This window comes from Prinia subflava, chromosome 7, assembly GCF_021018805.1.
Source record: "Prinia subflava isolate CZ2003 ecotype Zambia chromosome 7, Cam_Psub_1.2, whole genome shotgun sequence".
NCBI lineage: Eukaryota > Metazoa > Chordata > Aves > Passeriformes > Cisticolidae > Prinia > Prinia subflava.
Window position 1 is genome coordinate 8,545,859 of NC_086253.1, and position 22,877 is coordinate 8,568,735.

General features: G+C 40.7%; 1 protein-coding gene across 2 annotated transcripts in view; it reads left to right on the top strand.

Moving 5' to 3' along the window:
- The first annotated feature begins 961 nt into the window (after positions 1–961).
- Positions 962–22,877, top strand: part of FAM193A (family with sequence similarity 193 member A) — a 75,743-nt gene continuing 53,827 nt past the window's right edge. Inside the window, exon 1 of one of the 2 annotated variants that reach the window (XM_063401499.1) lies at positions 962–1,433. In XM_063401499.1, the coding sequence (XP_063257569.1) occupies positions 1,200–1,433 (234 nt within the window). In that variant the 5' untranslated portion in view covers positions 962–1,199. The remainder of the gene's footprint in view (positions 1,434–22,877) is intronic. The other variant, XM_063401498.1, reaches the window with a different exon arrangement.

Here is a 22,877-nt window from a genome sequence, read left to right on the forward strand (position 1 = left end):
TCACATCCCTGGAGGTGTTTAAGGAAAGACATGACATTCAGTGCCATGGTCTAATTGGCATGGTTTTGTTTGGTCTTAGGTTGGATTCAATTGCAGAGGTCTTTTCCAACCTAATGGATTCCATGATCCCATGAAGTTATCACCAGTTTTAATGTGCTCACATCTATGACTTTTACATCGTGCCACCCAGCCACGTCAAAGCACAGAGCTACAGCATTCCTCCTTTCCTGGGCCTGTGTGTGACTGTGCACCGTGAGGAACAGCACGGAATCATGGAATCTTTCAGGTTCTTAAAAGACCTCTGAGACTGGTGAGTCCAACCATTAACCCAGCACTGCCAAGCCCACCACTAGACCATGTGGCAAGCTACTAAACCATCATGAAGCACCACATCTGCACGTTTATTGAACACTTCCAGGGGTGGTGCCTCAAGCAGTGGCCTCACGGCACTTCAGGGTACAGCAGTGCCCTTAGCCCCAGTGCGCATGGTGCAACCTCCATTTTCAGCCTGCCTTGCGTGGGATTTGGGGACGGTGGTGCCTGTGTGGTTGTGAGGGGTGGTTGCACAGAGGCGGTATGACAAAACAGCCCTACACTCAAGGGCTGCGGCCCCTTACGAGGGGCTTTGGCTAAAACATCCCCTCGCCTCATCCCCGGGGGCTGCGGCCCCTTTAAGGCGTCACGTGGCTCTTGGGCGGTGCTGTAGTCCCTTGACCGGGGTGGCAACGTTGGCCGGCGTGGCCAACGGCAGACCGGAGGACTACAACTCCCAGCAGCCACCGCGGGGACGCATGAGCTCATCCGCCGCGCCCAGGCGGGTGTCGCGATGCACGCTGGGAACTATAGTCCGATATCAGCGGCGCTGGTAAGTTACGACGAGGTGCGGAACTACGCCTCCCAGCGTGCCGCGCGCGGCGGGTTCCCGTCAGCGCCGAGGGGGAGCCCCCCAACGTAAAGGGGGATCACTTTCCCCTTGTGTCCGCCATATTGGACGGTAACTCTGCCCAGCGGCGCCGGGGCCGAGCGAGTCCCCGTGGCCGTGACAGCCCCGCTTCGCCCGCGCCGCCCGGGGAACCCCGGCCCCGCCAGGCCCCGCCCGGCCTCGCCACCCCCGGGCGCTTGGGGCGACCCCGCGCCCCTTCCCCCCACCTCCTCCTCCTCCCCGGCGCTCCCTCCTCCCGTGCCCGGGTGTCAGCACCATGAGTCCGGCCGACGCCAAGCGCGGAGCGAAGCGCCGGAAGAACAAGCGGGGCGGCGGCCTCGGCAGCACCGGCGGGCCGGGACCCAGCGGCGGCACCGGCGGGCTGGGCAAGGCCGGGGGTGCGGCGGCAGCGGCCCCCGCCCCGCCGGGCGCGGTGGGCGCCCTGCTGACAGCTCCGGGCGGCGGCAGCGGAGCCCCGGGCGGCGCCGGGGCCGCGGCGGGACACGGCGAGGTGAGCGGGGCCGGGGCGGGCGCGGTGACATCGCACAGCCGCGCTGGCAGCCAGGGGACTGTGCCGCGACATCCCCCGTGCCCCCGGCCCGAGCGGGGGTCTCTGGGCTGGGCCTGGGGCTGCGGGCAGGGGGCGGCGGGGCTGGGCAGCGTCCTCGGCTCCCCACCCTTTGTGGGGGAAGGGCCGCGCCGCCTGCGCGGGGCCGAGGCGTCCTGGGGTTTGTCCTGAAATCAGCTGCAGCCGCCCCGGCCGCGGGGTCTCACCTTAATGGAGGAGCTGGGAGAAATAGGCGGGCAGGCCTCGGGAAGGCAAAAAGCCACCTCCATTACGCCCTTTTTGCAGTAGCCAACTTCGTTATTAAGCACAGGAGGTTCATTGTAGCCCGGACTGTGGTTGGCACTCTGGTGTCTTGGAATAATTCAGATATTTTACATTATTTCATATTATGGTGAAATTTGTTGGAAGAAGATTGTGTAGTTTAATTGATTTTTTTTCCTAAGAAAAAATACTCAGGGATTAAGCTTTTAAAAAGGTGTTCAATTGGTTCAAGTAGCAAAAGAACAAATAAGTTTATGTTCCTTTCTCTTGTAAATGTTACCTCAACTTTTTTGTTATCAATACAGAGCTTGTATGAGGTATCATATTTACAGCAGCATTTCCTGCTGACAGCATCTTCAGACTTCCATGTGCATGTCATACCACCTGCTCTGTTTCCTCTTGCTCTCATAAACTTGTTGAGCATGTGAAGGGAAAATTAAAGAATTGGCTTTTGTGATGTAGCTTGTCTTAAATACCATGATATAACAAATGTGTTTGTTTTGTTCTCCATGTAGTTTTGTGCCATCTATTCTGCTGGGTCAACAATCAATCTGGTGATTGTAGGTTGACTCTTTTTCTCCTCTCCTTATAACTTGGTTTTCACATATGCTTTCATACTTTACATATGCTACCATACTTCAGATTAACTGTTTCTGTAGTCTGTTCTAATCTGATACTTAACTTCACACATAATTTCCTTTTGGGACAGTAGCCTATGTGTGACTTAGATATCCAGAACAGTGATGTGCCTAATGGCAAAGAGATGTGGAGGTTTTTATTTGAAACTTTGCAAGTCATCATTCAACACTGTTCTAACTAAACCTGTAGCAGGAAGATGCATCTTGTTTTGTTTTACATCTTAGATCACAAGCCTTTACAGGCACAGGTTCCTAGATATTGCTGAACACCATCCTGCCAAGGGAAATAAAACAAGCAGCGAAGTGATGCTCAGGCTGGGACATTGATGTGGTTCCACTAATCCCAATATTTTGATCTTTGTGGCTTGTGCTTATGAGTAGTCTAGAACTTTGGTTCTCATCAGACCAAAATCATTGCTAGTCTACCTACTTCGTGTTCCATGTTTCTTTCAGACTTGGTAGTTCCTAATAAAATTTTTCAGTCTCTCTGCAAGTATGTTATGTCTTAAAAATTAAATACTGTGTTTTAGCACGAAATTTTTGGGAGAATACATCTGTCTATTACACTTGCTTACATGTTATTCATACTTTTGTAAGTGAACACAAAAGGTGACTTAATGCTTTTGTAACTTTGTCTTAATTGATCTGGTTTTGCCTCTACTCTTAGATATGTATGCAATTTGTCAAATGTTTTCATTTCCATTTGTAGTGTGATACAAGTGGTTCTGAAGACTGATGGACAAGTGGGGAGTTAAGTCAGCTAAACAAACACATCAGTTAGTTAAAGTAGAATAAACCTGCAGCAGAGACCTTGATCAATCAAACAGTAAGCATATTGGAATGAGGTTTTGAGGATAGGCAAATCCCTGTGCTCAGTTTTTTGACAGGTAATTGCTTATACTGCATAATACTCCTTTAAAGTTGGTGTTACTTCCTCCGGAGTGGTTTAAGTGACCTCTTTCTTGACACTTTCAATAGCTTTCCAGTGGTTGTGACATAAAAATTGCCACACCTTAAAAATTCACTGATTATCTTGTTGCAAAGGTGAACTCATAAAGCATCATTGCATGGCTCTTGCTGATGTGAAAATAGGATCACCTCAATGGTGTGTAAAGATTTGATCGTTTTGGGTACATAGTCAGAAAAAGACTTGATTTTTTTGGAGTGAAGACTAGCAGATTTTTTTCTGGATGAAGTTGAGAAAGAAAACTGTATTTTACATGACAGATCACTTGTAAATTAGGTTTGTTTTGGCTGGATGGAGAGTAAGCAACATACTAGTAGCTGTAAAGTAGTAACCAGACTTGCTTTACTTTCATCTTACCCAGAATAATGTGAACTTCCCTTTGGTGGGTAAGAGAAATCATCAGCCAGTTCTCTGCTGAACAAACTTAAATGTTTAATCTTTGAAAATATGTAAAATATAACCACCAGCCCCCCAAGAATTTAGTGCACAGCCCCCAAGAATTTAGTGCATAGTGTGTTCTTGTTTTCATGCTTTCGTGTAGTTTCCAGCTTTTGTCACTTACCTGGCTTTAGGGCAGCCATTCTGAATGGGGTGGGCACATCCTTCTACTAGTGTTCTGTTAGGTGCTTCTTCCAAAGCTTGTTTAAAAGACAGAACGAAACAGGATGTTAAAGGAATGATCCTGTGTGTGGTCCACATTCTTGTGTGTCAATAATTGTTCAGAATAATGTATCCGACTCCCCTACATACTATAAACCTGCTTTATAAAACAGATTGATTGTAGTTTAAAAATGAATATATTTATGCTTCAGACTAAAAGCTCATGTGCCAGTACTGAAATTCTAGCTAACCCTGTTAGAGCTAACAAATAAATTTGAATTGAGGTTTTTATGCATCTTACCTGGAGATTTTTTTTTAACACTGTAGGCTAAATTCTGCATTAGAGCACATGCTAGTTCTTGTTCTGGGATGCAAGTGGGCAACTCCTAACAGAATCTTCCTGGGAGGTACATTCTTCCATGCACATACAGCATCTGAGTTCATCCTCTGGAGCAGGGTCTGGAGTGTTAAGGAAATTAAGGGTGCTGTGACAGTGTATCAGTGCAAGGGAGTCTCAGTTTTGAAAACCTGTAACTGTGTCAACTTTAACTGGAAACCAAGTCAGTTGTCCACTACTGCTGCAGGACTTCTCTAGGATTTTTTCTTTTTAATATGCATGTTAATAGAAATAGATCTTGCCTTCTGTTTTGGTTTGGTTTTGTTTTAATTCAGTAATGCTTTGCATCAGGCTCTCTTAATTTGATCCTATAAATTTTTGACGGACAGTTGGATTATTGATGGTGTGAGAGGCATTTGGTTATCTCTTGCAACCACTGCATAATTCAGACATATACGATAGCAAAATTGGCTATTCGTTAGTATGTTCAGGTATTTTGGAGTGAAGGGTGGTGTGTCAGTAGCTGATCAACTACAGAAATACTTTTTATTACAGGCCTGACCAACCTTGTGTCATTAAAGGGAATAATTTAGTAGCCATTTTACAGTTCTCTCTTGCATTTTTTGAAGTATTGTATGTCAAGTGTAGTAATGTATTGAATCTTCTTAGATTTGAGAGCTGTTTTAGAATTTCATAAAATACTTCAGCAATAATTATTTATTATGAGGTACTGCTTTTTAAATTGAGATTCTATACATAGCAGAATGTACATTGCCAATTTCTTCAGCAGCTTTGTAGCTCATTGCATTTTAGTGATATCTGTGTTTGATTTGTGATTTCAGATCTTCCCTGTTCACTCTTCTCCTTCCATGATTCAAACATTCAAAAGGAAGGAAACATTCAAAAGTGGAGCTTTGTCAGAAGCTCAGAAGTTCAGCAAATAGCTAGCTTTTGTGCTTTTATGTAGAGTCTCCCCTCTGCAAAAGCAAACTTATTTTGGCCAATTTTTGTCAAGGCTCAGGTAAAATAGATAAACTTCAATTATTAAAATAGTATTACAACTTTTGCTCCTCAGGCTGAGGCAGCAGGTACTTGCAAACACTCTTAACACTGATTTGAAGAAAAACAAGCCTTTGTGACAGTGAGGTAGTAAATTTGTTCCTCTGATTAAAGGTAGTTTAAGCTTTTTTTTTTTTTTGATAGATATGCAGTGCCTGCCCTGAGGCTCTGCTTTTTGTAATAAAAGGAGACAGAATGGGATAAAACTGTTAGGATTTGCTTTAGTTGGTATGGTTGAGTTAACTTGCTAATTTAGAAGCAGAATCTAAACAGAACATTTCAAACTTTAAAACAAGCTTAGTGGTTGCATAACATTCACATTATTAGCTCTTTCTTAGCTTCTTCCCATGCTCAGTTCAGGCATTTTTCAGCTGATAGACCTGAGGCACGCGTACCAATGATTGGGTCAGACCTCGTAATGCTGCTCCTGGGAAGTGTGTGCCTGCCTGTACTTGTGACCTTGATGTATATCCAATTCCTGAGCATTTCATTTCTCCCCCACCTCCTGCACCTGCAAAATCATGGTCAACTGATAACGAGAATAATCGGTTGTGAATTGTTAAATGAAACATACCAAAAGTGTGTCAGAAAAAATGGCATCTGGTGCAGCAGTGTCTAATCCGTGTAAGCTAAGGATCCTCCTGTGCCTTTGTTAGGAGATGTTTGATTCGGGTGTGATGGCAGAGGATTTTTCCCCCTTGCTGTATTGGTTACAAAATGTGAGAGATTGAGAGAGAGAAATTTTTTACTCTTAAAAACATCATGACTCCCTTCCCCTCCTCCTTTTTGTTTCTTGACTGTGGAAGCAAAACATTGCTGATTCAATTTGGAACTAGATTAGTTTGAAAAGTTTGTTCTGAAAAAGGTGTATATTGATGAGAATATTCAGGGTTCTTGTCCAGTTCTTTTCTTGCAAGTTTTTTGACCCCAAACAGTTTATTATTACATTCTTTTCTTGGTTATGGCATTTATCCTGATGTGGTGGTATCCCGTCTTGGGGGCAGTCTTTGGATCCTTTCTCCTTTACAGTGAGAGATCCAGTCAGCCTCTCTATTGGCCCAGCAAGGAGAGCTGAGTGGATGTGGAAATTCAGTTTGCTGGTGCTTGGTGCCTATGGGACAAATGTTCAGATCCTGATATGTGTTTTTAGCAAGGGTGGTCCTGAAAAAATACAGATCTACTGAAGACATGTTGTGGAGAAGTGATTGGAAGAAATAACTGGGAAATAAACTTACTTTGCTTAGAATGTACAGGACTTCCTGGATGTGCTAGGCAGTGTTCTGAGTTTGTATGGATCTGAGTAATCAAAGAAGGTTTAATATTTATTGGGGCTCCTTCACTGATGGGAAAGGAGGTCATATGTCTCCTTTTATAAAGGTAATAGAAACAGTCCCTATATTTTCCTTTCTTGAATGTTTTTTTTTTTAATTTTCATATTGACCAAGGTAGCTGTGGACTGGTCTGTTTGAAGAAAGAATATTCCGTGTGTGGATTTTTCCTAGGATAATTGAACATAATGAAACATTTGAGTTAAATGTCTAGAAGAACACTGCAGTTTAGTTCCTTCTTTGCTGTAAATGCAGAGTTCAACAGGGAAACAACATTTATGATGTTACTCTTGATGGTATTACAGGAACTGCCCAAATTGAGGCTTTTCTGAAAATGCAGTAGAATAAATATGCCTTTTTTTGACACAACAATTACTTAATTTTGTGTTGTAAAAATTCAAGGCAGCCTATGACATTACTGACCTTCACCTTCTTGCCTGTGAGGAAACACACCAGAAATACAATTAAAGATATGTCTGAATAATATTGCATTTACCTGAGGTAAATATTTTTTCCTAAGTATTTTCTTGTTATTTGCTTTTTTAAATAGAGAACATACAGCTACTTTAGTGATGCAGAAGTTAGTCCAGGCACTGTTTTGCAAATTAGATTTTAGGGGGAAAATTAATGACACTGCTTGTGAACCTCTTCCAAGCTGTTGAACTGAAGTTGTTCATGTTGGACTGGTGATAGCACTCCCATTGGGGTGGGAATTTAAAAAAAATGTTTAAGGTGTTTAAGAACATTTATTTAAAATGTTCTTAAGTAATCAACTCCCATTCTTTTGCGAAAGCCACAAAGGTAGTTCTCTCCATCTCAAAATTCCTAGTGATGATAGAACCCACTCAGGTATCTGAGAGGGAGGCATTCCTGTTCTGCATCGCTCTGTAGAGTGGCCGTCTCTCTCCACTCTCTCCTAAAGGCAGCCTGGAGAGATTTTGGTACAAGCTGAGTGCCTGAAGTTGGATAAGGCAAAAAAACCTATGTAAGAGGCCATGCTTAGTCTCTACCTGACTACTCAGTTATGGCTTCTTCTTCTTAAAAAACCAAAAAAGTCAGAGCTCAAATAGATTGTGATACATGCCCCCTTAGGTCATTTCTTAAAGAGTAACTTTGCTCATTTATAAGGAGGAAACAAAAGATTTACTTCATTGGACATTTTTCAGAAGAAAATCTGTGTGCTTCCGTGAAATATTCCTGTGCATAGTCACTCCTCAGGCGTAGAGGAACAAACCACAATAGGTCGTAGGTGCCTCTGTATTGTTACTGTGGAATGTCAAAAAGTCCTTCTGCACAGTGGATGTTTGCAGTCGTCCTCCTTTCACACACTAATCTGTTCAACTGGCTTGTAATAGCTTTGACAGGTGGTTACTTATGAAGGATGTTCAAAAACATGAGACCACAATCATCCAGGTAAATAAGTTTTTACAAGGTCACAGAAGTAATTATTTTGAAGTCCAGAGCTGCCTGGATCTTGAGCGAACTTGTCACTTATGGCATCTGGACTTCAGGACTTCTCTCATGGACTCATCTCCTACTCCTCTTGGAAAGTGGCTATGGGAGATAAATTGCTTGTGGTCCAGGAGTGGTCACAGTAGGCACTGAGGACTAATTTCTGGGAGGGTTCATGGATGGCAGTTGCTCTCAGGAAAAAGCTGCTGGCTTTTTTTCTTTTTCTTTTTTTTCTTTCTTTTTTTTTTACTTTTTTTTTCTTTAACTGCTTTGGCAGCAGTTCAGTGGTCTCTGTTGAGCCGCAGACAGATGGAGGATGTGATCAGCTGTTGGGGCAGTGTTTGCTGCTCTAAATAGCTGTTTCTTGTCTCCTCCAGGGAAAGGTAGCAGGCTGGATAGAAGTGTCTGGCTGGCAGCACAGGGGACTTCACTGTTCTAGGTCTAAATTTTCAGATACCCATGTTTATTCTTCTAGGTGTTAATTATGCCTACAGTATCAAAAGTGATTGTTTAGTCATGGCTCGCATTGCAATGTCAGCTTTGCTCACTTTCATTCCCAAGTCAGTTGTTGCTCTTTTTGGAAATAGTAGCTTCTCTACTTAATGCAAGACCAAATTGTGTGGAGAACTGGGCAGTGTTTGATTTGTGTCACAAACCTGTACCTGTGCTGTAGACATCTTTCTGAAGATGGGGTATTAACATATGCATGCATCACTAGAATATAAGACTCTAGTGATTGATATCTGTTTATTAAATAATATATGATTGATAAGTTGGCTGTAATAATTAAATCCAGTAGTTGTCATTTAAAAACATAAAGGGCTCCATGTACTCATAACTATTTGTAATTTTCTGAATTAAGAATGGAAACACTGGCAACTGAAGTCTTCTCAAAGGTTTTACTTAGACTTCTGTGGACAACAGTGAATTAATTGAGATGTGTTTCTGTGTAGTTATTGTTTTACTTTCCCCTTAAGATTTCACCTCCTTTAGGAAATCTGCAGGCATAACAGAAGTAACCTCTAAAATTAGTCCTCAGAAAGGGTACTGGAAAATAAGGAGTAGAGTAGTAGGCATGTTTCTCTACAGCATCAGAAGCTGAAGCAGGTTTTACAGTACTGGGAATCTCAATTATAACACTCATAAAGGTGTTGAGAAGGGAGGAAATGCATATGACATGTTGTGTTAGGACCATCTCTCTCCTGAGCCAGCTTTTATCAAAAATTGGTCATCTAAGCTAATATATGATCTGGATTTAGGGTAGTAATCTGCCTCTCGAGTGGGCTTGGCACAGCTGTGTGCTGGCAGGGCTGGCTGATGCCAGAGCCAGTGCAGGATAACTCAGTGTTAGTGTTGAGCTCTGCCCACCAGCAATCATTTAGGAGTCTAAACATGGGTATTTGCCAACTAGACTGACATCTGAACAAGACCCTGAAGCAGCACCTTTTATGTCGAAAAGAACTGCTTTCTCAGGGACTGGACTATTTTATCTGCTTTTATTCTCCTCATGTGTCAGAAGAAACAGGTGGTAGCTGCAGGTTTGGGAAATTAACAGAAGTCTGTGGGCAGTGAATGAGGGTGGGGTCTTTGGAAGGATAGATAAAACTAAATTTTTATTTTCCTCTTGGTTAGAGTAGGAGATGAGTTAATGTGAATGAGGGGAAAAAGCTGTAAAAGAGCAAGCATTATTGATGGTGAAATATGCTTGGCCTTTTGAAATGGGCAAGTGAGTTCAAGAAAGAAAGACAGACTATAGAATGCACTAGCTAAGCATGGCATGATGTAGACATGTGTTTTGAATTTGACTGAGAAGTTTTGGTCATGTGCCCCAGGTTTTGAATGTCTGTCATAATACTAGATTGTAAAGTGAGGGAAGGAAAAGAAGGCTGCCAATTGAATAGTTTTCCTGAAAGCAGTCTGTTAATTAATGCAAACCATGACTGTAAAGTCTGTGTATTAGGGGATATATCATTATATAGAGAGTTAAAATATGTTGGAAACCATATTAAATATAATGTACATGTAGTGTTGTAAAGTGCTGTAAGGCTCTACCCTGACTCCAGTTCTGCTTTCAGCTTTGTGCTGTCAAACTGCATCAGTGATGGCTCCTTAGAAGCAAAAGATGTCTTTAGGCAGGGGTGCCAGACTTGAATACACTCTGCCACCCACTTCTCTCTTTGAGGCTCTTTTCAAAGAGAGAGAACTAGTACAAACAGCTGTATGTTTGTGGTTGAAGTCAGTGTACTAACTGGGCACTGCAAACTTTATGATTTTTTTGGTATTTTGTGGCTAAAATAATTAAGGTTGTAAACAAAGATTTTTTTTTTTTTAATGCCAAAGCTTGTTTTCTGGTTTTTGGTGGTGGGGTGTTTTGGGGTTTGTTTGTTTCTTTCCCTGTGTGCAAAAGTAGAAACTTAAGCTCTCAGAGCAGAAGTCTTCCTAAGCTGGGAAGGTGATGATACCATTGAATTGTGGACAGAATTGCTGAGGTTGGATGGGACCGCTGGTGGGGTCATCTGGCCCACCCTGCCTGCTCGAACAGGGTCTTCCTAGAGCACATTGCACCAGATGGTCTCCAGGCAGTTCTTGTGTATCTCCGGTGAGGAAGAATCCACAGTGTCTCTGGGCAGCCTGTTCCAGAGCTCAGTCACCTGCACAGTGAGGAAATTCTGTCCCATGTTCAGGTGGAACCTCCTGTGCATCAGTTTCCACCTCCTGCCTCTTGTCCTATTGCCTGGCACCACTGAGGAGAACCTGCCTCCATGCTCTTGATGCCCTCCTTTCAGATGCTTATAGACGTTGATAAGATGTGCTCTCTGTCTTCTTCTCGAGACTGAACAAGTAGTTCAGATATTTCTAATATTAGGGGGTTTTTTTCCACTGAGATTGGTAATTTAATTTAAAATTGCCTTGAGTAAAATACATTGTCGTAGTCAGACTTTTGTTAGTTTATAAATATTAAAGGAAGTTAAGAAACCTCCTTCAAATTCTGTAACTATATTAAATTCAACAGTTGACTGTTTCAAATGTGTTGTAGGGAATATTTCACTGGGATAGATACGATGCTCTTAATTCAGCTAATGCTAAGGTGATGCAAGCCCAGAGACTTTCATGGACAGACACATGAGTAAGAATGTGTGTGTGCATGTAGTGAGGCTTTTTGAAACATGGTGTTTTAAAAAGTGGGTTAGAGAGGTTGCAGTGTAAGTGTAGGAATGAAATAAATACTTTGTATGTGTGCATGGAAATTATTTTTGAGTAGGAAAATGCACGTACATGTGGACTACCAATGGACAAAGTAATGCCGGAGTAAATGTTTAAAGGTTCTTTGCCACGCTGTATCTCATCGTGGAACCAGTCATTGGGAACAGAAGAGTTCGCCTTAAAGAGCAGTTCTGAGCCACAGTAGGGTTCTGCCAGCCTTTAGTGTTTAATTGGTGTGGAGTTAATGACCAAAAGATTTCTTAATTGCCATAATGCTTCCAGGCTGCTTATCTTCGATAAGCGGCTGCCACAACAGATGGCAAGCTAGTGGTTTAGCTGAGGTTCACTACAAGTTTTTCACAATTTTGTTTTAATGGCCTTAACTTATCTATGTGGCTGTAGCTAATGTGTAGTTGAAACCCAAATCTTCACTGGAATAGGCTTCAGATGAATTAAGGTTTTAGTTTGTCAGCCAGCAAGAAATAGAACTCTCCTTTACTGTCAAAGAAAGTTTGCAGTTTTATCTGTGTGATCATCTTTATTTTATCTTCATCTTTTTTCCTGGCTGCTCCCAAGATTTGTCTCCACTATACTGTCATTCTCCACTTCTTTTCAGGGAGTCTGCAGGGAATTTTACTGGTGCCTGCTGTGATTTGAGACAGCTTTCAGCAGCAGCCTGAAGCTGACTAGGTTGGGGTTTTTTTAGCATCATAAGAGTCTGAACCACAAGAATAAAAGTGGAAAAAGTTAAAGTTCTATAATTTTTAGATATTAAAAAAAAGCTTTCAAAAAAGATTCTTATGTTTTCAAAGGAAAAAAAATACAATTACTTTTCTATCTGGAAAACAGACTGCCATACTTATACAGTATCCAGTAGTTGCAGATTTGAAACCTTATGTAGGAGGATATGGAACTTCGGAGAAACATTGGATAGTAACTAAGTTTAATATTAATTATTATTTAATGGTTTTGGAAGTGCTGTCATTGGTTGCCTGCTTTTCAGAATTATGCAGAAATTAGGACAGTCACACATCGAATATTATTTAGACCACTTATTGTATGTTTTTTGTAAGCTTGATGGCTGCATCTCAAAAAATGAAGAGGAGCATTCTTCTGTCAATATTTAAAGTAATTCTGAGCCCATGTTTTCATTTTTATTCAAAAAATGAAAAATCTATTGATTATGTATGGTTTAGGGGATTGTTCTGATCCCTAGAAATTTATTAAAATATTGCAAGAAATGTCCTGTGGTAATTTATACTTTAAGTAGAATGCTTGGGTGGGAGTCTTAGTGTGCTTGCCTTTGTGGTTTTTAACTAAGGTCACAGAAATGAGGATTTGTCTAAATATGAGGCCAGTTTTGAAGCAAACTCTGAAGTCAGCGGGTTGCACTTGATGGTGTTATTTGTTGGTGAGATTGGCTCATCCTCTCAGTCAGTAAGGTGTTACTGATGATTTGACAGCTAAGCTGCAAAAGTCCATGTCTGCGTCTCTTCTGCTAAAGCCTAGAGAATCCTAACTGGTGTTAGACTTCTCTTGCACCAAAAACATGAAAAAGAAAAATCAAAGAAATTTACTCCCAACCCTGTTTATATTTGTGATAATCCTGAGAAAGTCAATATCCTTATCATGAGCTTTTTCCATGAAGTCTTGACTTGGTCAATAGTATATAAATAGTGTACAATGTTACAAAATGGAGGATACAGAATCACATTGTTAATTAAGATCCAAAGACCTCTGAGGTCCTGGATTCCAGCCTTGACTGATCACCACCAGGTCAACTAAGCCCTAGCACTGAATGCCATGTCCAGTCATTTCTTGAACACCTTCAGGGATGGTGACTCTACCACTTCCACGGCAGTCCATTCCACTATTTAACAACTGTTTGCACAAAGAAATTCCTTCTAGTGTCCAACCGAAACCTCCCCTGGCACAGCTCGAGGCCATTTCCTCTTGTTGCTGGTTCCCTGTGAGAAGAGACTGAGCCCCAGCTGGCTACAGCCTCCTGTCAGGAGGTTGTAATGAGCAATAATGTCACCCCTGAGCCTCCTTTTCTTCAGGCTAAACACCCCCAGCACCCTCAACCACTCCTCATGGGATTTATCCTCTAGACCCTCTCCAGCTCCATGTCCCTCCTCTGGACCTCAGTGACTTCCTCGTAGTGAATGGCTGAGAACTGAGCACCAGGACTCAAGGTGAGGCCTCCTCAGCAGTGCCGAGGGTGGCAGCCACTGCCCTGGTCCTGCTGGCCACCATTGCTGCCACAGGCCAGGTGCCATTGGCCTCCTTGGCCACCTGGGCACCCCTGGCTCATGTTCAGCCACTCTCAGCCAGCACCCCCAGGTCCTTTTCCACAGGGCCCTTTCCAGCCCCTCTGCCCCAGCCTGCAGCACTGCAGGGCTTGTTGTGACCCAGGGGCAGCACCTGGCACTTGGCCTTGTGGAACCTCAGACCCTCAGGCTCACTGATCCAGCCTGTCCAGATCCCTGTGTGGAACCTTCCTACATTCCAGCAGATCAACACTCACAACTCCAACCCTAAATATGTGAAGTATTGCCCTAATATTAAAAAATAATTCCCAAATAATTGTATTTTTGCATTTTGATTGTTTTTCCAAGTTAGGGATGATGGAAAAAAAAAATTCTGTGGTTTCTTTGTTACTCATGTATTTCCTTCTTTTTTATAACATGAAGTTAGTCTTCACTGTTTTATTTTGCTTGCGTTGTCCTGTGTCTGACACTTCTGCCACAAATATATACTTTGTATAGTCTGCTTGAGTAGTTTAACTTTCTGAAGTTACAGGCAATGTTCTTTTAGTGTTGGTATTAACTCATGATTAGCAAAAAATAGTTGATGCAATGGACTGCCTTTATTGATGCTTTAAAGACTTTATTTATGACTAGAAATTGTCTTTGTCTTATTTTTTTTCCACCAAAATGGATATTGTGTAGGGTGATGTTTGTGGCATGAGAGAGTTTGCATACTATAGCAGTAATCTATTAATGAGTGTTCCTACATGATCAGAAAGGTGTTAGGTCTGATGATTATTTCTTCTGTAGGTGTCTCTGCTTAGTGGGTTTTACTGGAGTTTAGTGAAGCACAAATCCCTGTCATTAAAGCATGAGAGGATCACTGGAAGTTGTCTTTCTGGCACCTGTTGTGTCTGCCCTTCCAATATGTCTGTGGGATTCTTTTCCTCTTACGCAAAACTTGACTGACACTATTGAGCAGGAAGGATGCTGGTAGCTCCTTTTTATGGAAAACCTGTCCTCATGGTCAGACCTGAGCTAGTTGGCCTGGCTAGTTGGAAATTATACTAGATAGGCTTACAACTTGATATTGTCATAAATAGGGGTGGGAGAGGCGGAAAGGATGCCTGTATCCCACTGCTACTGTGTGGATTTATCCTTCTAATTAGGCTGTCTCTTTTTCCTTTTTCCTAATCACACTTTTGCTTGAGCATTTGTGAGAGAGAGCACGAGTGTGTGGAACTGGTGAGCAGGCACTGAGCAGGCAGGTGCTATCAGGAGTTGGGTACCTTCCAGAGGAGCTGAGCTTTTCAGCTCTGTTCTTTCCCTCTGTGAATCATATCAGGTAGACTCCACTAATTCTTGAGCTTTTAATCTTCTTTTAAAATATTAAAGCACATTAATACTTTTAAATTATATACCTTGATACATATTAAAAGGTGGATGATTTGTCTGAAGAATACAATCGATTTTCTTTAAGATCATTTTATATTGTGGTTTTTTGTTGATTTTTTTTTGTCATTGTTGTTTTGGGGTTTTTAACTGCACTCTAGGAAGTAGAGAAAAATCCAAGCAGCCATCTTTGTAAACCAGCTACTTAAATCTGACACTAAAGTTGATTGTAATATTCCAGAATCTGTTATCAGTGCTCTAAAGTTTTAACTTCAATGTTTTTTCCATGCTTATTTTTATCTCATTCATCTGTCTTCTGGCAAGTGTTTGTTTAACCCGCTCTTAAAATGATCTATTTGATGGAGACTCCACAACCTCACCAAGCAGCCTGTTTTTGCTCTTAACTACTTTGCTGTTAATTTTCTGTTGCATAGAATTCTCCCTTGCTGCAATTCAGACATTTAGTTGCTTATTCTGTTTGCTGTGGATAGAGAGATCTGACTTTTCTTCTCTCCTCAATATTCTCATCTGAATAGAACCTGTAAGGTCCCAGTTCCCTCAGCCATTCCTGGCAGGTAATATTGTGTGTGGCTGGTGGTAGTTCTGTTGTGGTTTTTCCCCAGCTGTTCCTGTCTGGCTTGAAGACCTGTGTTCAGAATGAATTGCAGTTGTCCCTCTGAGACTTCCTGGAGCAGTATTGGGTGAAAGGATTATGTCCTGTGTCACATAAGCTATGCATCCCAAGGTAGCTTTAGTTTTTTCCATCAGTCTGACCTTGTTGACTCCTCTTTTGCATGTAGTCACTTAGATCTATTTGGAAATTCATGGTAATTGTCAAGATGTTGCTATTTAATTTGTTCATGAGAAAGTTTCAGTACTTAAAGCTGTCATAGACATTAATCAAGTAAATCATGACATTTATTTTTCCTCCCTTGTGTAAATCTTTCACTGAAGAAAATGTTACTGGTTTGACATAACCAAGGTGGCACTTCCTCCTCTCCATATCATCTAAGTGCTTAAAAATATTTTTTGGGTATATTTAACTTTTCTGGGAACTGAAGACAATCCATTCCTCAGGGTTTTTTTACCTTCACTATTGTTTTTTTTCTCCTTCTGTTTTTGGGATTTTCAAAAAATTTTCTTTGGAGCTGGAGGGTTGGGGTTTTTTTGAGGAGTGAGGTTGTTTGTTTTAAAGAAAGGGTTTAAATAGTTCACCTTTTTCTAAGCTTCTGATTATCTAAGACATCCTCCATGAGTTCTCAAAGATAGGATTATTGATTTTGAGGTGGTTCAAAGGATTTCCTGAGGAAGTTTCTTGAATGTTATCAGGTCTAGCCTACTTGGAAAAAATATAAGTATGGCTCTTTCCAATAGTCAGCTGATTCTGGGTGGATATTTTTACTCATTTACTTGTGCTAATTGTGCTGATCATCTGCTTGTAGTTCATCTCTTTGGTGAGGACTTATCCTTCATCAGTCTTCTCTCTTCATTCAGTAATGGAGAAGTTCTAGTAGTAATAGTATACTGATAGAATGATTTCTTAGTAGCCTCAAGCTGTTTTGTGAGAATTCTTTTGTTTTGTGCCTTTAGCCTTTCATATTTGTCCCTCTTATTCTCTTGCCATTGTTATGCTTGTTACTCCCTTCATGTGTGCTTTTTCTGAGTCATTATTCTCTTGCTATGTTTTCTATTTTCTTGCTGTGCTTGGTTTTCTTGATTTTTTTTTTTTTTTGTTTCTGTCATGTCATTAGAGAATTAACTCTTCCTTGCCATAGACTTGTCATCTGTGTGCTCTTATTTGGTGATGTAAAATCTATCTCTTGCTGTTCTTCCTTCCTTTCCCTCTTCAGTAACCATGGAATTGATGGTTCATTTCCAGTGAAATTGTCTCTTACTGTTTACTGTCAACTACTTTTTTCTTGCTGCTACATCTAAAGGGAGTCTCTCCAGTTGCTTTCTGTGTTTTAAAAAGTATGTTCCTCGAGCCATTATCAGTATGTGCTTAGGTTCTTATTATCTCCTTGTAACAAGAAGTCTTACGGGTTTTTTCCCCCTTTCAGAAAGGATAACATCTGTCTGTTGGCCTTTTTGGATGGTCTGTGGTAAGCTTGCAGCTTGATAGCACTCATGTACTTTCCTCTTTTTGTTATTTGCAGCCTTGTAGGATACCTCTCTCTGCGTCTGTGATGTTTGTATCCTTTGGGAATAGGGCATAACGCTCCTCGGCACTTGGATTTGTTTGGTTTGGTTTGTTGCATGTTTAGGTTTTTGTTGTGTTTTTTGGTAAACGGACTGGATCCTTTTTTCTGGTAGTATTCCATTGAGAAAGGGACTCTTATGGAGTAAATCATAGTGTTAATCCCATTTAGAGAATTCTAACTCCTTTTCTTATGCTTTATACATTAGTATGCATTTGTCTAAGACTGATGGATTGGTTACTTGGATTCTATGAATTTTTTGAATAATTACTTCTACTTATTTCTAGGCTCTTGCCCTGGTATATCATCTTTGAACTCTTGATGTTTTGCTCATGATTGTGGTGAAAAATAGTCTTCCCTCAAGGTGACAATGAGGAAAAGTTTTTTTTGTATGTTAATTCCCTGTAATGTTCTATATTCTCACCTGCCAGCACGCAGAACCTCATCACATGGTCAGAGAAGCCAAAGCTGTCCTTTGACAGCATTTTCAAATTCATGAGCTTGTCTGCAAGGAGAGTTTGTTCCTGGCTGTATGGGGAGCTGACTGGGAGCTTCTTATTTGTTCTCAATTGTTAGTAGTATCCATGAGGAGTGGTTGGTGTGGTGAATGACCATTGAACAGCTTTTATTTTCCTATGTCTGAAAGAGGCAAAGAACATCTGGAGCAGTGTGCACCCAAGTAGGGCCAGTATACATCTTGTTCTTTATGGTGTTTTTTTCTGGTACAGCTGTTTACTTGGCTTTGTCTTTTGCAGTCTCCTCTTGAATTGCCTGAAAGACTTTGCAGTCACAGATGTCTTGCCTCAGCTGCCTCCTGCTTCTCCTTAATGCCTCACCCCCCCCAAAACAAACCCCACAATCCAAATCTCAAAATCTTTTTCTAGGAATCTTTAATGTAGAACTATGGGCACTTCATGGTTTCCTTGTGATCTTCCTTGGTATAGGAAATACAGGCAAATGTTCCTACAAATCCAGTCCAAGACATAAATTTGTCTCATTGTCTAATTATAATCTTTTCATTCTCAGGTCAGGGAACATTCCAGATGAAAGTTTTGGAGATGCCAATTTCCTTTTTTGTTCCCTCTATGTGTGTTGGAATCATGGTTATCTTCCTGCCATTTACATCACTGCATTTTGGTGAGGGGTAGCTGAATAGACTCCTTGGACACTCTGATCTCTGATTTTTGAGTTGCAGCAGTAAATTTGGGTGAAAGTACTTCAAGCTTTACACATTTCCTCATTTGATTCAGTAAATGTCTGCTCCCTCCCATGGTGGTACACAACACAAACCATGTGTTGTGTTTCAGTAGTGTGTTTCACATGGCTATAAGAAACTGATAAGTGATGTGATATGTGTGTATGGTGAGCATTGAGAGCTCAGCAGTTTGAGGATAATGAAGTGCAAGGACTGAGGTAATCTTCTGTGGATAATAGCTTCACTTGGGTTTTTATTAACTTTGTAATGATTTGTTAGAAACACACCCTTTGAATGTAGTTCTGATGTTAAAGCTTACTTGCTGCATCTTCTATAATTTTGCTAATTGCTCTTAACTATTAAAACTGGGACTCTGCTTCTTACTGATGCTGATTTTTTCAGAATTGAAAAGGCTTAGAAATAGAGAATTATTTCCGTGTATTGTACTGTCGGTGTCATGCTCTAGGACATTGTATGTAATTTGCGTGACGTTTCTTTTTTTCTGTCAAGGGGAAAACATGGCTAGTTTTAGACATTGTATTTGGTAGATCATTGTGAAAATGGCCTCTCTCATGTCCAGAATGTGTCTTTACTCAATGCTTTATGAGATTTTTCTGTCAGGAGGATGTATGTTTAACCCTTTAGCAGTTAACAAGTGAGGTTATTTTCTTGTAACATAATTCCTGGAGTAGGGCATCTACAGTTGGAACATTGAAGTTACATAGTCAGGTAGTTAATTCCTAGATGTTGTCTTACACATCTTAAACTTGCCTTTGGATGAATGCCTTCTACTGCTCATAAGGAAACTGCTGGCACATCTTGGGGTTGGGTTGATTTTGTGTAATCCCATTAACTTTACGTATTTCTTTTCAGGATTGAAGTTGAAACAACAGATTAAAGCTCTAACAGCTCTGACTAGGAAAAAAATTATGTGCATGGTTGTTACCTGTCAGGGCTAGCTGAGAGAATTTTGGAGTGTTTTAACTACCTGCTTGGAACACTTTGCTTGTTGTACTTGGGAAAATGAATGCTTGAATCGTGTTCATTATTAGCTTTTGGTACCTTTTTTAGCACATGGCTGCAAAATCACTGGGAAAATGTTGAACATATTCCTAGAACAGCAAAAGGCAGAATCCTGGTAGGAGGTGGATTGGCTGTGTTCTGCTGTGTCATATTCAGCTACAAAGAAGGAAAGCATTACATGTGGGAAGGGGTATGTTCTTCTGAAGAATTTGTAATGTGTGTAATTAAAACAAAGTTTCCTTCCCTCCCTTTTTCCACTGGAAAGCCTGGGTTCTTGGTAGCTGCACATGCCAGTATTACAGATACAAGTATGTTTTCACTCAGGTCCAAGCTTGTCTGCACTTAAGTCAGTTCTGTTATTTTGTATACTTGCTGCCATTTCACTCCTCAGCTAGGGGATAGCATTTAATGCTGTGCTGAAATTCATTAAAGACAATTAATTCCTGTACCTCCACCAGTGAAAGACCTGATTTCCTTCTCCTATGATTTTATTTTGGTTTCAGGTTTTCAAGTTTGGTTTACCTTGCAAATTGTCCATACCTTTACACAAAACACTACTTCTTTTCTTATTATTTTAAATGCAGTTTTAAAAGATATATATAAGAGCTTTGTAAAAACTCTTGTTGACAAATTTTCCTTCCTCTCCCCTGCTGCTGAAAAACCCACCCAGAAGACAAAGGCAACTCTTATATTACAGTTGAAATGCAGATGTATTTGGGTGGCTGCAAAGCATTTTCATGTGAATGGCAATAAAATGTGAAGGGATCGGGGCAACTGTTTTCATTCTGTCTGTCTGTAGGAAGATGTAAAATGCCTTTCACTAGCTGATTCAACTTCATTTGAAATAGATCTTCACTGTCCAGATCTTCAGTTCTGCTTCATATCCTTCACGCTATGACTGATAGTCTTGCCCTTCAGTGCATTTCAGGACACTTGACTCTGCTTCCCTGTCCTCAGTTTAATTGTTGTTTTCTGCCCATCCTCAGTACCCTCACAGAGAGCTGAATTGCTTCGCTAAGCTAAACGAGGCAGGCCTCTTGCTGACACCCGGTTTGGCTGTCACCATGTCTGTTCCAGTTTGGCTTTTCTTGAGGATGGTTGACCAAATGAGGTCTCCTCCAGAGGGCTGTGAAGCAGCACTAATACTTCCTTCCTCTTGAAAACAGGGTGATGCAGCTTGGAATCGTGTTTCCTTCTCACAGTGTAATAATGAACATCAGCCATTGGTATAACAAAATTGCCTTTCACTTCCCAATCCTGATAGAGAATTAATCTGAAAAGACTCTTTGGTTGCAAATACAGAACAAGATGCTTTTCAGTGTCAATGCACCTTTAAAATGTGCAGGTTTTTGATTTGGAGATGGGAACTGAAAAGTTCTGACAGTTGGAAATGTAAACTGTGAATAATGGGTCGAATATAATGAAAGAGAAGAAATTATGGAATCATCAGTACAAATAATTAAATATGCACGTGCACGATTATACTTTTAAAAAATAACCGATTTCTGGTAATGTATTCTTAATTTACATGCAGTACCTCAGATCAGTGCAATGCAAAATATGAAGAAGATAAGGATATTAATTATACTGGCTTTAATCTGAATAAATGGTCTTATTTAACCAGGTTAGTTGCACAAGTGTAGGCATGCTGTATTGTCCTGGTTTCACACAATTTAAGAGCCGATAGCCTCATGCTATCATGTAATTGGTTGAGTTTTGTTCCATTTAAAAACATTTTGAAACATTTAAAAACAAATGAAGACCTAAAGAAGATGAGCACAAGCTTATATTATGTTTGCAGCTTTCTGACTGATATTCAAATTTTACTTCAAAATGTGGGGCTTTGATTCTTACTGTCTTCACCACTGCTTTGCTGAAGTCTTGTTATTTATTACACTAGATAGGCTGTAGTATTTCTATGCTAAGTTCTAACTTACTCCCTTAAGCTTAAATGTAGATTTTTAAAAATTATTTGTAATGACTAAAATAATTTTATTTTACCGTGAAAGTGAATTTTTTCTCATCTATGATGAGCTGCAGCTGTCATTTGTACAAATAGTGATTCTGCAGTTTGCAAAGTAAAGCTTGACAGTTGGATAAAAGTGTAAGTTTAGGTTTCTCTTCCCTCTCCTGCTCCCCAAGGACAAAATCTTTTATTTCTTGCAATACAATATGTATTTCTATATGGTAGATGTTATATATTTTTCTAATAGAGGTTTATAAATGTAAGCATGATAAAAATTGTGATTCTAATACTTCTCAATTTTTGTAAGATAAGACAGATGGTTTTAGATTCAAAGGAAGACAAAATGCAAGTTGTGGGATTTGCAAGCAGGCACTTTTCATGGCATCAGGGATCTGTTGCTTTCTCCTGTGGTGATCCTTCTCTGCTGGAAGGCAATTAACCATTAACCACCAGAGACTGCAGTTGGATTCATTATGGCATTATTAACCCTTGCTTGGACACATACATCTTCCTTGAAAAGGGACTTGGGCAGTTTTATCTTCAGGATGAGGCAGCACTGCACCTACTGTTCACTTCTTTTGAAAAAGTAAGGGAGACTTCAGCTTTTAGATTTCAAATGCAATAGGAGTATTTTTGTTCCTAGATAACATGGATCTTCCAGCTTTTTGTTATGGAAAACCTATTGGTTTTCTAGTTGGTTATAGGGAATTGTGGTAATGATGTTTTTCTTTTTGTGTTGTGTTGGAAGAAAACATGAAATTGTATTGATAAAGCTTCTAGGGGATATAGCAATTTAGAGAGGGATGATCAGAACTCTGAACCTATCAAAACCCAGTATTTGTTCATATGCTGCGAAGTATTCGTGGAAGCGTTGCCAAATTTCATGTGACCTTTAGGATGGCTGTGCTGATGGCCTCTGTCTGGGTGCACAATATTCTGTGAATTTAAAAAAACCCAAAAAATCAAAAAAACTACTATCCTGGTCCTTTAACCTCTTCACAATGGTGTCAAGTGGGAGATTATTGGCTATCCGGCAGGGATTTCTTCCAGAATTACCAGTGAGTACTTTGTAGGAAGGATGATATAATTCTCTGTGTCCCTGACTTCCAAGGGCCTGTTGTCTAACCCTTTCCAGTTTCTTGGAACATGAGGAGAAAATGGCTCATTCAGATGAAAGCATCTGAATATGTAACAGAAGAAAAGTGATGATGAAGAGCACTGCTTGATGTTTGACTCTGAGCCTGGATGAATTCTTTAAGAAATGATTTGCTACTAGCAGTTTTTAAATAGAGGTTATGCCAGATCATATGTTATGGAGAAAGCACCCAACAGTAATAAGTTCAGGAAGGTCTTTGACCTTTGTCAAGACAAATTTCGTGAGATCATGTGCTAGGCAGGGCTTAGATACATTTCTTAACTACAGCTTGTCTCGGTTTGGTTTTAGCAGTGGAATCAACTCAAGAGTATCTATGGAAAACAGCAGGGACTTCTGGTAGGGTCTGTACCCTCCATTCTACA